This window comes from Vigna angularis, chromosome 10 (assembly GCF_016808095.1).
Source record: "Vigna angularis cultivar LongXiaoDou No.4 chromosome 10, ASM1680809v1, whole genome shotgun sequence".
Classification (NCBI taxonomy): domain Eukaryota; kingdom Viridiplantae; phylum Streptophyta; class Magnoliopsida; order Fabales; family Fabaceae; genus Vigna; species Vigna angularis.
This window is the reverse complement of record NC_068979.1, coordinates 8,441,387-8,455,420: the sequence shown is the minus strand read 5'-3', so window position 1 is coordinate 8,455,420 and position 14,034 is coordinate 8,441,387. Positions and strand designations below refer to the sequence as shown.

Sequence of the window (14,034 nt, the reverse complement as noted above, 5' to 3'; positions counted from 1 at the left end):
CGAAAGAGTCAAGAAGCAAAGGGCGAAGCAAACGTTGCCTCTACCTCAGAAAAGGACGAGGCGTTGATATGCTCTCTTGAAAATAAAGAGGAGTCTTGGGTGTTAGACTCTGGAGCATCTTTTCATGCTACCTCACAAAAGGAACTATTCGAGAATTATGTTCCTGGAGATCTTGGTAAGGTTTACCTTGGTAATGAACAATCATGTGAGATTGTAGGAAAAGGTGCAGTAAATATTAAGTTGAACGGGTCTGTATGGGAATTGAAAAATGTCAGACATATTCCCGACCTGACGAAGAACTTAATCTCAATGGGTCAGCTAGCCAGTGAAGGCTACACAACAATCTTCCACGGTGATGATTGGAAGATTTCAAAAGGTGCAATGACAATTGCTCGAGGCAAAAAGAGTGGTACTCTTTACAAGACAGCAGGAGCATGCCATTTGATTGCAGTTGCAACAAATGAAAGTCCCAATCTATGGCACCAAAGACTTGGACATATGAGTGAGAAGGGGATGAAGGTCATGCACTCAAAAGGAAAACTACCAGGTCTTCAGTCAGTAAAAATTGACATGTGTGAAGACTGTATACTTGGAAAGCAGAAGAGAGTGAGCTTTCAGACAAGTAGAAGAACCCCAAAGAAAGAGAAGCTTGAGCTCATCCACTCTGATGTTTGGGGACCAACGACTGTCTCATCCGTTGGTGGGAAGCAATACTTCGTGACTTTTATCGATGATCACTCCAGAAAGGTATGGGTTTACTTTCTGAAACACAAGTCTGAAGTATTTGAAGCTTTCAAAATTTGGAAAGCTATGGTGGAGAATGAGGCAGGATTGAAGATTAAGAAGCTCAGATCCGACAATGGTGGTGAGTATGTAGACACCAGATTCAAGAAGTTTTGCTATGAGCACGGAATCAGAATGGAGAGAACCGTGCCAGGTACGCCTCAACACAATGGTGTAGCTGAGCGTATGAATCGAACGTTGACTGAAAGAGCCAGAAGCATGCGTGTACAGTCAGGCTTACCAAAACAGTTTTGGGCAGAAGCAGTCAACACAGCAGCTTACTTGATTAACCGAAGTCCATCGGTACCATTGGAGCACAAGATACCGGAAGAGGTATGGAGCGGAAAAGAGGTAAAACTCTCACATCTTAGAGTTTTCGGCTGTGTAGCATATGTGCATATCAGCGATCAAGTTAGAAACAAACTTGATCCAAAATCAAAGAAGTGTACTTTTCTTGGTTACGGTGAAGATGAGTTTGGCTACCGCATATGGGATGATGAAAACAAAAAGATGATCCGCAGTAGAGATGTAATCTTCAATGAAAAAGTGATGTACAAGGACATGCATAATACTGACACCAAAAACTCAGAAACGAGTGGACCAGTTTATGCAGAGGTGGAAGATATCCTAGAAAGTCCTATATTGAGGAGTCCTCAGCCAGAGGAATCAAATGAAGAAAACAATGAACAATCAGAACCTCCTACTCCAACTCCTGTATTGAGAAGATCCTCTCGGCCCCATGTGCCTAACAGGAGATACATAGACTACATGTTACTGACTGATGGAGGGGAGCCTGAAGATTATATGGAAGCTTGTCAAACCACGGATGCCGACAAGTGGGAGCTTGCTATGAAAGACGAGATAAAGTCTTTGATATCAAATCAGACATGGGAACTAGTTGAGTTACCTATGGGAAAGAAAGCACTTCACAACAAATGGGTGTATCGAGTGAAGGAAGACCATGATGGTTCCAAGCGATACAAGGCCCGATTGGTTGTCAAAGGATTTCAGCAGAAAGAAGGAGTTGACTACACTGAAATCTTTGCTCCAGTTGTCAAGCTCAATACTATCAGGACTGTGTTAAGTATTGTGGCTAGTGAGGAGCTCTACCTAGAGCAATTAGATGTGAAGACTGCATTTCTTCATGGAGATCTAGATGAGGAGATTTATATGCACCAGCCTGAAGGTTTTTCAGAAGGAAAGAAGAAAAACATGGTGTGCAAATTGAAGAAGAGCCTGTATGGCTTGAAACAAGCTCCAAGGCAGTGGTATAGAAAGTTTGAAAGCTTCATGCACAAGGAAGGTTTCCAGAAGTGCAATGCTGATCATTGTTGTTTCATCAAGAGGTACAAGTCCAGCTATGTCATTTTGCTACTTTATGTTGATGACATGTTAGTAGCGGGATCAGATATGACAGACATCAGAAATTTGAAGATACAATTGTCAAAAGAATTTGACATGAAGGACTTAGGCCCAGCAAAGAAGATTCTTGGAATGCAAATCACGAGAGATAAGCAAAAAGGAGTTTTGCAGTTATCTCAGGCAGAGTACATCAACCGTGTTTTGCAGAGATTCAACATGGAAAAGGCCAAACCAGTCAGTACTCCTTTGGCCAGTCATTTTCGTCTATCCAAGGACCAGTCTCCTCAAACAAAAGAAGAAGAAGAGATTATGGCTAAGATTCCATATGCTTCAGCCATTGGAAGTTTGATGTACGCAATGGTCTGTACGAGGCCAGACATTGGCCATGCAGTGGGAGTTGTAAGCAGGTTTATGGCAAATCCAGGAAAAGCTCATTGGGAAGCAGTTAAATGGATTTTGAGGTATCTACAGGGCACAACAAAAAAATGTCTGTATTTTGGAAAAGTAGATCTAAAATTACAGGGCTACGTAGATGCAGACTTTGGAGGTGAAGTCGATCACCGAAGAAGTACCACCGGTTATGTTTTCACTGTCGGAACTACAGCTGTTAGTTGGATGTCGCGGATACAAAAAATTGTTGCTTTATCAACTACAGAGGCTGAGTATGTAGCAGTGACAGAAGCCAGTAAAGAATTGATATGGCTTCAGGGATTGTTGGCAGAGTTGGGATTCGCTCAAGAAAGGAGCGTTTTACACAGTGATAGTCAGAGTGCAATACATCTGGCTAAGAATTCTGCATTTCACTCCAGAACCAAGCATATTGACATACGCTATCATTTCATCAGATCTCTGCTTGAGGATGAGGTGCTAACGTTAAAGAAGATTGTGGGAAGCAAGAATCCGGCAGATATGCTAACGAAGGTGGTGACCATAGACAAACTAAAGTTGTGCTCAACTTTAGTCGGCTTACTAGAATAACAGACCGAAGAAGACTACTGTATTGATCAAGGTGTGAGAACATATTGAAATCTGTCCTCAAGTGGGAGATTGTTGAAAAGTCAAAAAGTGTGGCTGAAATCCTGCAAGAAATGGAGCAAAGTATGGCCATAGGACATGGAGCAAAACATGGGGAAAGTTGCGGAAAGTAAGTGGCTGCAATTTTTATTCAAAAGGCCTTTGGAATAGTGCCCATCCTTCAAGTATAAAAGGGGCATTTTGCAGCATGCATTTGAATCATCACATAACACAACACTTCAAAGCATTCTCGGCAGAGTTTGCAAATTATCACAGCGAGAGGTAGAAAAACTAAGAGAGAATTAGTTTAGCTTCTGGGTGTAATTGGGTTGTGGGTTTTAAGTGACTGTGAGAGAGTTTTGTAAGCATCAGTGTACTTTTATTATCTCCTATTAAAAGATCTGCAGTAGTCTGGAGACGTAGGCATTATTGGCCGAACTCCGTTATCAATTTTGGTGTGTCCAATTATTCTACTTTTATTTCACTTTCACAGATCCGACTTTATGGGAAAGCTCTGCGTATTTTTCCCAACACTATGTTATTGTAAAAATTCTATGTTATTGTATATTATTGTAAAAATTCTATGTTATAAGCTTTTTTTTCTCCAAAAATTTACAATTCAATCAAATTTTGTTTGGCGCCATCACAAATAAAGGAAGATATGATGTTTATAAAACAGAAGATATTAAATGGAAAAAAAAAAATCTTTGAGAGACCAAATGTGTTTGTTTTAACATATAAGAAAAAAATAATTTGAATTGATTTGAGAGATTTATAACTTTTTTTATTGGTGAAATTGCTTAGACTCAAGAGGATTATATTTAAAAAGTAATATTTGCCCTCGACTTATTCTATAACATCATGTTCAAATAATGTATTCAATTCTGATTAAGTTTTTGTTTTATTTTTGAGATTGCAGGGGATGTTCGTTGCAAATGAAGACTAAGAACGAGATTGGTCTATAGTTCATGCGAGGTTGATGGTCACATTGAAGATGAAGATGAGCAATAAAGTGTTTGAAGATGAAGATGAGTGGTTAAAGATAAAGAACACAACTTGAAGGAACTGGGTTCTTCAAGGAGGTATTCGATTTCATCTGGTTGAACATGAAGAAAATATCAGTCAAATCTTACACTAATTTTACAAACTTTACTTCCAAATTCACTTTTATTCACCTCCAAATCTCTTAAAAGAACAAAAATCAACTCACTCTCAAATCCATCCACTCACCCTCTCCCAACTTAATCTTCTAAAGTGAACATAACCTTAAAGTTTACCTTATAAGTTATTTTTTATATATCTATAACTATTAAATATTTTTTTGCTGAATTGGATAACATCTTTCCCAATTCATCATAAAATATTTTTGTGACTTTCTTATATATGTAAAAAAATTAATTATATTCATCTGCAATTTTAGAAGAAATTGTCCATAGAAAAAATTGTAAATATTAATTTATTAAAAAATAAATAAATCGAGAGTTGAAATTGTAATTGTATAGTTTCAAAATAAAATTATTATTCATGCTTTCTACTTATAGTTGCATAGTATCAAAATCCCACAAGCATATATACCCACTCCATATGAAAATGTTCTTTTGTTTTTCTAAATTTCATGTCTAATGTGATTTTCTCATCTAATATCCCATAAGACTACGAGGGGAAAATGTATTTTTTTTTACATCGAGTAAAAGATATGGCTAAGTTTTACTACAAAGTAATTAAGAGTAAAGTTTTCAGCATAAAATCACTTTATTTAAATAAAAAAAATTATATAAAATTTAATTCCTACAAGCTACTCAAACATCTACAGATCATATTTATAATGAAAAATTTATAATACGACGAGTATATATATATCTAAGTTCAAAGTCCACATTAAATAAAGTTAATTAATATTATATATAAGAAAATTAGAAACACATTATGTTAAAAAAATTAAATTGAAAATGGTATCTATTTTTTTGTGTATTTTTAACAAAGAAGAGGTGTCAAAATAATGACCTGATTTAGAAGATTTTATAGAATATTATGCAGAGTGAAAGCATGAAATTTTAAACTCTCTCTCTTTATATTAATCCATAAATAAAGAGACTTTTGTTTCCAAGAAGATGTTATACCTATCAGTTGGGATTTTTTTTTGGTATTGTTTAAGCAATATTATGTTAACTTTATATGTGCAAATATTCCATGCTTTAATTTAAAGATCACAGGATGTGACACATTTGAATTAATATATATTTAAAATAACTTACACTCATCTGAAGTGATAGAAAGTTCAAGTATATGTTTTATTTAATTAGAAAATGTGCCTGGCTTTCTAAGTTTGAAAATGTTCTTGCCCTTTCAAAGTAACTAAATCTTTTTTTCAAGGGAATTCAATCTTTTTTTTTCTTAATATATACATTCTTTTTTGCTTTTAAAGTTTCTTTAGAATTGGAGCAGGACTCTTAAGATATTTTCTTTATTCAAATTCAAATATAATGTTAGTAGAATTATCATTTTGCGATATAAATAATTTTAGGTTTCTTACTATATATGGTTTTTAATTTGAACAATTTTTTCTTTCAAATAGACCTATATTAAATGAACTATATTGGTTTAAGTTATTTTTACTACTACGTGCGTAAAACCTATTACTTAAGTATTTATTAAGTTGCGTTATATATATACACTAATGAAAATACAAACGTTATTTTCTATAATAACAAAAAATCTTGAAATTATAATATAAAAATAAATATAAATAATTTTATAATTTGACTATAGATATTTTTTTTATTTTATAAATAATTTTTATTTATTTAATTTTAAAAGTGATTAAATTAAAAAAAATTTAAATTTTAAAAAAATGTCACTTGATGAAAACAATTGGAAAAAAAAATGTGGATCGCAAAAAAGATGAATTGTTTTATGTAATAGTATAGATAACACAAGAGTTAAATAATGATTAATATTAAATCAACGTTCTCATGTGATATAAAAGAAATTGGTTTATTATGATAAAAGAAAACTAAAATAATTTAAAGCAAAATAATATAAATAACTATTAATTGAAGGACTAAAAGAACTTAATTTATTAGTTCTTAAATTTGAACAAGTTATATTTTTTACTTCATCATTGAATGATTATGGAATGCATATTATGGAGGTCTGTTTGTGATTTGAAAATGTTATGCAGATTTGTTTATGCAAGTTTGTGTAGTTGGATAACAAATATAAATTTAACTTAATTTTATCTGGTCCTTACCAACGGGCTTACCGACGACCTTTGAGTTTCGCCACTTACCAACAGTTTTTTATCTTCGGTAATTACTGTGTCTTGTCCTTCACTAATTACTGATGACTTTCAACATTCGATAATTACCAATGGCCTTTACCTTCGATAATTAACGACGACCATATCCTTTGGTAACTATCGAGGATTGTATTCTTTCATATTTATCGAAGGAAAAGATTACCAAAAGTTAAAAACCATAAATAATAATTACTAACAAAGGTTTTATCATAAATATATGACCGTCATTAATTCATCGATAATTAGACATTACCAACGAATTTTGGTTATTTCCTGATAGATTATGATCGTCGATAATGTTTTTTTAGTAGTATGTTCAATTAAAAAAAGTTTGTACGTAATTTATTATAAAAAAATGTATTATAATGTAAAATATCTTCCTAAACTAATAATATATAAAATGTTTTATAGGTGGCGTACATGATTCGAGAATTGATAATAAAATGTTTTTTAGGTGACATACATGATTCCAGAATTGATTATAATATAATTCTTTTTTGTTGGAGATATATAATATTTTACATTCTTCGATAAATAACAGTAATAAAAATACTTTGAGAAAAAAACATATTTAACTTAAAAAATGATATGATTCCATAACACTTAAATCTATTTTGATAGTAAGTTTCATATATTATATCCATAAATTGAAATTTAACAAGGTATTAGTAATATAAGATATGGATTTGACTTAACTCTTTTTGACATCTCTTTTTCTAACAATTGAAGGAGAAAAAGAAAAGAATTAAAAAGAGAAAAGAGTCAAATCCCAGCAAAGGAAAATAACTTGGTGAAGCCAAATGTTACAGTCATAGCCATCCAACCTCCAATGAGCACCCTAAGGCAAGATTTTGTGATTGGAGTTTTTCCAAGCACTGCTCCTAACCCACCAAACACCACCAATGTGAGACTAGCCACTGTAACAACAACACCAAGTCTTATTTTATGGTTTTTTATGAATGCAGCAGACAGCAATGGCACCACTGCACCCACAGAAAATGCTAGAGCCGATGCTACGGCAGCCTGAAATGGATTTGGCAACTTTTCCCTTTCAGCTTCTTCACTCACTCCATCACCAATACTCTTCTTTTCTCTCTCTCTTTTCATTTGAGCTATTTCTATGTCATACTGAGTGTACACAGACACAAACTCTCCAATCGCCATGCTGCATGCCCCGGCAATTAACCCTGCAAAACCAGCAAGAAGCATCGCTGTCATCTGCTCCTTAACAGCTCCAACACCCATCATCAATGATGCAACCGAGACTAAACCATCATTCGCTCCTAACACTGCTGCGCGCACCCAATTCGCCCTCTGGGAATAGTCTATGTTTCTCTCTTCAACGATTTCTCGGTTTGCTTTTGGCTCCACACCAACAGGAATCTCAACATGATTCGATGAAGTTTCATTAGTTTTCTGACCATCAAGGGAAGCCATGAAAGATATATGTATGAAGTGTATGGAAAGATTGAAAAACAGTCCAGATTTTGATTTTGAGAGTTTGTGGATTTAGAGATGTTGAAATGCAGCATATTTATAGGTGTGTGTCATTAAGCAGTGTAAATGAATCAAGTTTGAAGAATAGAGGGTGTGTATAGGGCACTAGCTAGTGGTGGTGGCTTTAACTAATGAATTTGGTTCTCGTTTTAGAATTTGTCAGAAAGAAAAAAAGGTGGATTCATTTCTGATATTCCTGATCATCAACTTAATTAATCAACAGATAATTCATGTGGTTCAATTAATTGGTTGATTATATGAACGTGAGTTTTAGCCATGTGGGTATTAAGAAAGATGAAAATTTAGAATATTTTTATAAGATATGCTGATGCCTTTCAGGTACGGGAACAGTGAAAATATTCTGAGAATTACTAAAAGTGTAAAGTTTGGTTTTGCTATTTGACAGAGTTGAGGCATTTTTGCAAATTTCAACGTAAAAGCAATAGAAGTGACTGATATGAGAAGGAAAAATATGGCATATGCAGCATAGTGTTATTTCATTTTTCATTAAATAAGATTTCATTTACTTTAACATAAGATTTGAATTAAATTAAGTTTATATTTTGTAATTTGATTTAAGTTAGTTTTACTCACTGTAAAATTGAATAATATTTTTTATAAAAGTGATTAAAGAGACGTCTTTCAATTTTTTTGAATTATTATTATGTTTATGTATAATTTTAACTTTATCTTGTACTTATCAATAAGTTACATCATTTTAGTATTTAGAAATTTGATGTAGTTCGGTTTTAAAAATCTCTTGAATTTAGTTATCTTTAATGAAGCTTTTATTAGTTTTTTTAAATATTTATTAATGGAATAATTTGACTGTCACTTTCTGTCACATTTTAATACAGTATAGTTAACTTGTTTATTTTCTTTTCGGTGATGATATGTAAACACTACATTTTCTATTATTCAACACCAACAAAAATTATTTTTATTTTAAAATATAAAATAAATCATGATGAATCAATTAGAAAAATTAAAATATTAATATTTTATTAGGTGTTAAAAAGGTGTGGAAAGATCGAAAGATTTATGTTTATATTTAAAAAAAACTAATTGACCTAAGAATTGGAGGGGATTGAAAATAGAATAAATAGTTGATGGAAAAACAAAAATAACAACTATATGATTTCACCATAAAATTGAGCTATAAAATCGTTTTTGAAAAAAAAAATAAAAATCAACACTCAATATAACAATTTGTATAATAAGAATTCAATAAAAATATCAAAATTAATTATATACTTCAATTTAATTAAACCTAAATAAAATAGTGCTTTGTTTTGAGTAAGGCTATTAGCTCCTAGTCTTTTAATTAAAACTTATAAAATGTTTAAATTTTTGTTATTTTTAACATTTTGTTATAAAGAATATTAATAATTTTTTAAACAAATAAATTATTTTTGAAAAATTAGTATTAAAAATAGTTTTTTTTTAAAGTAAATGCAAGAAGTAAACTGTAAAAATAATCAATTGCTATTTCTTCATATCAATGCCTCAGAATAAGGATGGAGATTTCATACAAATGGCATGGGTGAATTCACCAAAAAAAGAAAAAATTCTTAATCCAGCACAAAATATAAAAAGTGAAAACCTTTTTAGTCAAGCACGATAAATAAAAATGGAAATTTTCTTATTCAAGCACAATAAATGATAAATAAAAATGGAAAATTAAGTTCCTTCCCGCAAAGTTAAAGTAGTCTTAAATGACATTTACGTAACCCTTTGATATTTAATACCCATTTACTTATTTTATTACTTAAAATTTCAATAAAATAATACTAATTAAAATTTGAATAAAAATTATGTAGAAAATAAGTTTTAAAATTAAATATTTTAAAATGAATCATCATTAAAAATGAATAATTGAATTATAATAATTTTTTTTATAATTTTTAAGTAGAAATGACAAATAAATTCGTCCAGGTAGATATTGTTGGAATTCATTCTCATTCTGAAGGAAAATTTTTAAACTACAAAATACAATAAAAATATAAATAATACATGATTTTTTCAATTTAATACGAAGAAAAAGAATAATATATATATATATATATAAATATCCTTTTTATTCTCTATCAAATGATGTATTATTGTATTATCAATTAGAGTAAATCAAATAGTTTTTAAGTATCATATTCTATAATTTTTATTCTTTTTAAACATTTTTAGTTATTATTATTTTCATATAAATATGTTTGACTTCTAATTTCAACTGTTTAATTACATAAATCTTTCATTTTCTAGTGAGCTTAAAAACTTATTTTTTTTTATTTTTTTTTATTTTTAATTTTTGTTTTACTTGAATAATATATTTTGTTTAAAATAATTTTTATTATTTCTTATTCGAGCAGTCTATATTTAAGTAATTTTCTTATATATAAAAAATATAACAAAACCTAACTTTTATTAATAAACTTCTAACACATTACTGATTGAAATAAAGAAAACAAAATGTGTAAATATTGTACTTAAAAACTTGTAATAAAATAAAAAATATTTTTAAACTAAATAAAAATAATATGTTTGGACAAAGTTTATAAAGGATAATTAATTTTTATAGAAAATTTGAAATATTTATATCGAAATACATTGTTTAGAGAGAACATTTTAAAAGAAATTAACGTTTTTGAGATTTATTAGAGTAATTTTATTATTTTATATCATAAAATATTAAATTTTATCTATAATGTTAGACTAAAATTCTTGATGTTTTCATTTTTAATATTTGTCGGGATTTTTTTTTCTATATATGAGAGATTTTTTTTATGAATGTCATTCATTCCTGTTAAATTTTGTTCACTCACACAGTCAAGGGTTTTGTTTTATGTTAATGAGGTAAGTTTTTTGTCAACCTTAACTGTAATTATTTTAATTAATACAACAATTTTCAACTGACAATCAATTAAAAGGTTGACCAATGAATAATTTTAACTAACATAATATAGAAAAAGCTCTGACAATAAAACTCTTTTTAATATAGGTTTCAACTGAAAAATATTTTAAATCAACTATAAATGAAAAATATGATCTAATAATACTGTTTGAATGGTTAAATATTATTTAAAACTATTTTTCTATTTGATAATAAATCAAATTTATCTAACTAAAATATTTATATTAAAACAATTCAAATTTAATATATTTTATTTTCTTAAAATAATGAAATTTTCCTCCTTTTTCATCAAGCAGTTCCCTTGAATAGAGGGTAGCTAGAAGTTAGTACAAAGTTTGGAGGATTAATGACAAGCAATTACTTGGTTGAGTTTACTTAAAAAACAATTTTATTGATCAAGGTCCAATATGTGAAAATGGTGTTTCATCATTTTTTTAAATATGTTTTTCATCCTTCCTTATTTTTTTTAAATGTTTAATTTATTTTTCTTATTTTAAGTATTTTATTAAAAATAATAAAAAGAAAACTATTTTTTATCACTTTCATACAAACTAATGCTTGAAACAAAAACAAAGCATAAATGCAATTTTAAAACAAAAAAGGTTAGCTAGAATTGAGTTGTAGAGTGGGGAAGCAGAGTAGCTATTAAGATGGGTTGGTAGAACTTACTTTAAAATTATATTAAATTATTCCGCCCAGTAAATAAAAAAGCACTATAGTATTTTTTTTATTTGAAGAAAAAGTTTTTAGCTTTATTTATTTATTTGTTTATTCAAACACATAAAATTAATAATTTTTATTTTCTTATTTTGAATATTTGCTGAACATAATAATAAAAAACATTTATTCATCATATACAACTTAATGTTTGAAACAAAAAACAAAACGTAAATAAAATTATATTTTCATAATTGTGAATGAAATAAAAAGTATTTTTCAAACTAAACAGTACAAAATAAAGTGTGCAAATGACCCATTGTACCTCCTTTCAAAACAAATACCTTTAAAGAAGATTTAAAGGTATTATAAAAATGGTTCATTACCTATTATAAAAAGTAGGTTAAATATGTTTTTAATCCTTTAACTATCAAACGATTTTGGTTTTAGTCCCTATCCAAAAGGTTTGTTCATTTTAGTTCTCTTAGTTTTGAAACTCTTATAATTAGTCCTTAAAACTAAACGGCGTTAACTTTTATTTGATGTGGCAAACGGCGAGCTCACGTCTGATGCCAACTTCCCTTTTGACTCTCTGCCACGTTTCTTTTCTTTTTAGAAATCAGATTAAGTGATTGCCACGTTTTGATTTATGAAATCAGATTAGCATTAGGGTTCTTAAGTTACTTATTTTTCAATTGGGGAAAAGTAGTTTTACTCGAAGCATTCTACTCGAAGCATTCTACTGGAAACATTCTACTCGAAGCATTCTATCAAGGTGGTCGTTGCGGTGGTTGTGAAAGAAACAGTGGGTGTGAAAGACATGCGTAAGCAATCAAGGTAAGTTTTTGTTTTTGTTTTTTGGTTATGGTTGGTTGGTTCAATTTGGGCGTAAAATGTTGATGTCTGAATGTAGGTCTAGAAATGGTTTTCGACGTGTGTTTGCATCACATGGGCAAGTTTGTTAACAATAAGGGGCTAGATTATGTTGGAGGAGAGATACACGTGATCAAAGGAGTTGATCCGGATCGTTGGTCGTATTTTGAAGCAGTTGAAATAGTTAAAGAATTTAAGTATGATGCAGAGTTCAAGCTATGGTGGAAAGGGTCGAAACAAAGGCTGATGAATAATCTCAGAATACTGAGTGATGACAGGGAAGCACTGTACATGGCTAACTACGCAGAGGAGAATAACGAAGAGGTAGAAATATATGTTCAACATGTTCCTAGTGAGGCAGTGGAAGTTCAATTTCTTACTTATGGTGAAGAGGTAGATGAAGGACACATAGAGGAGATTTCCAAAGTGGGTAACGAAGAGGTTAATTTACATGAGGAAGAAGTGCCTGAGATTGAAGAAGAGGGTGGAATGGGTCTAGAAGAGGGTGATGATGTTGAGGAACATGATCCAGATGTTAATGTGGCTGTAGAAGAGGTTGAAATGGGTCAGGAACAAGATTCAGATTTCGATTTGGGTGTAGAAGATGATGAAATGGGTGAGGAAGAGGGTGAATCTATTGAGCAACAGGATTCACATGTTAATGTGGCTGTAGAAGAGGTTGAAATGGGTGAGGAACAAGATTCAGATTTCGGTTTGGGTGTAGAAGATGATGAAATGGGTGAGGAAGAGGGTGAATGTGTTGACCAACAGGATTCCCATGTTAATGTGGCTGTAGAAGAGGTTGAAATGGGTGAGGAAGATGAATACTGTGATGGTGGTGAGGAACAGGAAGAGGTTAATTTGGAAGAGGGTGATGGTGGTGACAAACATGATTATCTTGATGAGGAAGAGGAAGGAGGAAATGTGGTTGAGGGGGAAGTAGAAGCTTCAACTGCAGAATGTCTAGATGATAGTGAAGAAGAAAGAATGGCAAATCATGATGATGGGTTTGGTGTTGAGAATGATAGGGTGGACCAAGTTCGTAGAAACATTAATCCAGTTTTGGATAGGTGGAATATAATGAAAAAAAGAAGAAGAAAAGTGTGAGTAGAAGAAGCAATGTTGGGGAAGGTTCATTTATAATGAATGAAGAAGTTGGAGACCATGACATCAATGAAGAATACAATATTGATGAATTGGATTCAGATCTAGATAGTGATGACGGTGTGAGGTTGAAAAGGGGCAAGTTTCAAAAGTATAGACAAGAAGATATGAATAAGAACTTCAAATTCAAATTGGGGATGAAGTTCTGTTCATTAAAAGAGTTTAAAAATGCACTAATGGAGCATAATGTATTAAATGGAAAAGAGGTTAAGTTTGTTAAGAATGATCTGAACAGAGTAATGGCAGTTTGTAAAAACAAATGTGGTTTTCTTATTATGGCTAGCAAGGTAGGAGGCAAGGAAACATTTAGGGTCAAAACCTGGTTGGACATCACAAATGTGGAAGGGTTTTTGGAAACAAAAGTGCAAATGTAAACTGGATTGCACAAGTATTAGTAGACAGGTTTATAAATGTGGGTAACGTGACAGTTAACCAAATCATTGATGACATTAAGAAGTCATTTAGTGTTGGAATCACTGCT

At 31.0% G+C, this 14,034-nt stretch overlaps 1 protein-coding gene across 1 annotated transcript; it reads right to left on the bottom strand.

Moving 5' to 3' along the window:
* Positions 1-7,087: 7,087 nt before the first annotated feature.
* On the bottom strand, positions 7,088-7,948 carry LOC108334823 (vacuolar iron transporter homolog 4-like). Its single transcript, XM_052869603.1, has one exon. It carries the CDS (start codon positions 7,892-7,894, stop codon positions 7,220-7,222), a length of 675 nt encoding a protein of 224 aa, XP_052725563.1. The 5' UTR covers positions 7,895-7,948; the 3' UTR covers positions 7,088-7,219.
* Between the last annotated feature and the right edge of the window lie 6,086 nt (positions 7,949-14,034).

Bases quoted from the DNA above. Each gene is read 5' to 3' on its own strand.
- LOC108334823 (XM_052869603.1), bottom strand. From the start codon at position 7,894: ATGGCTTCCCTTGATGGTCAGAAAACTAATGAAACTTCATCGAATCAT.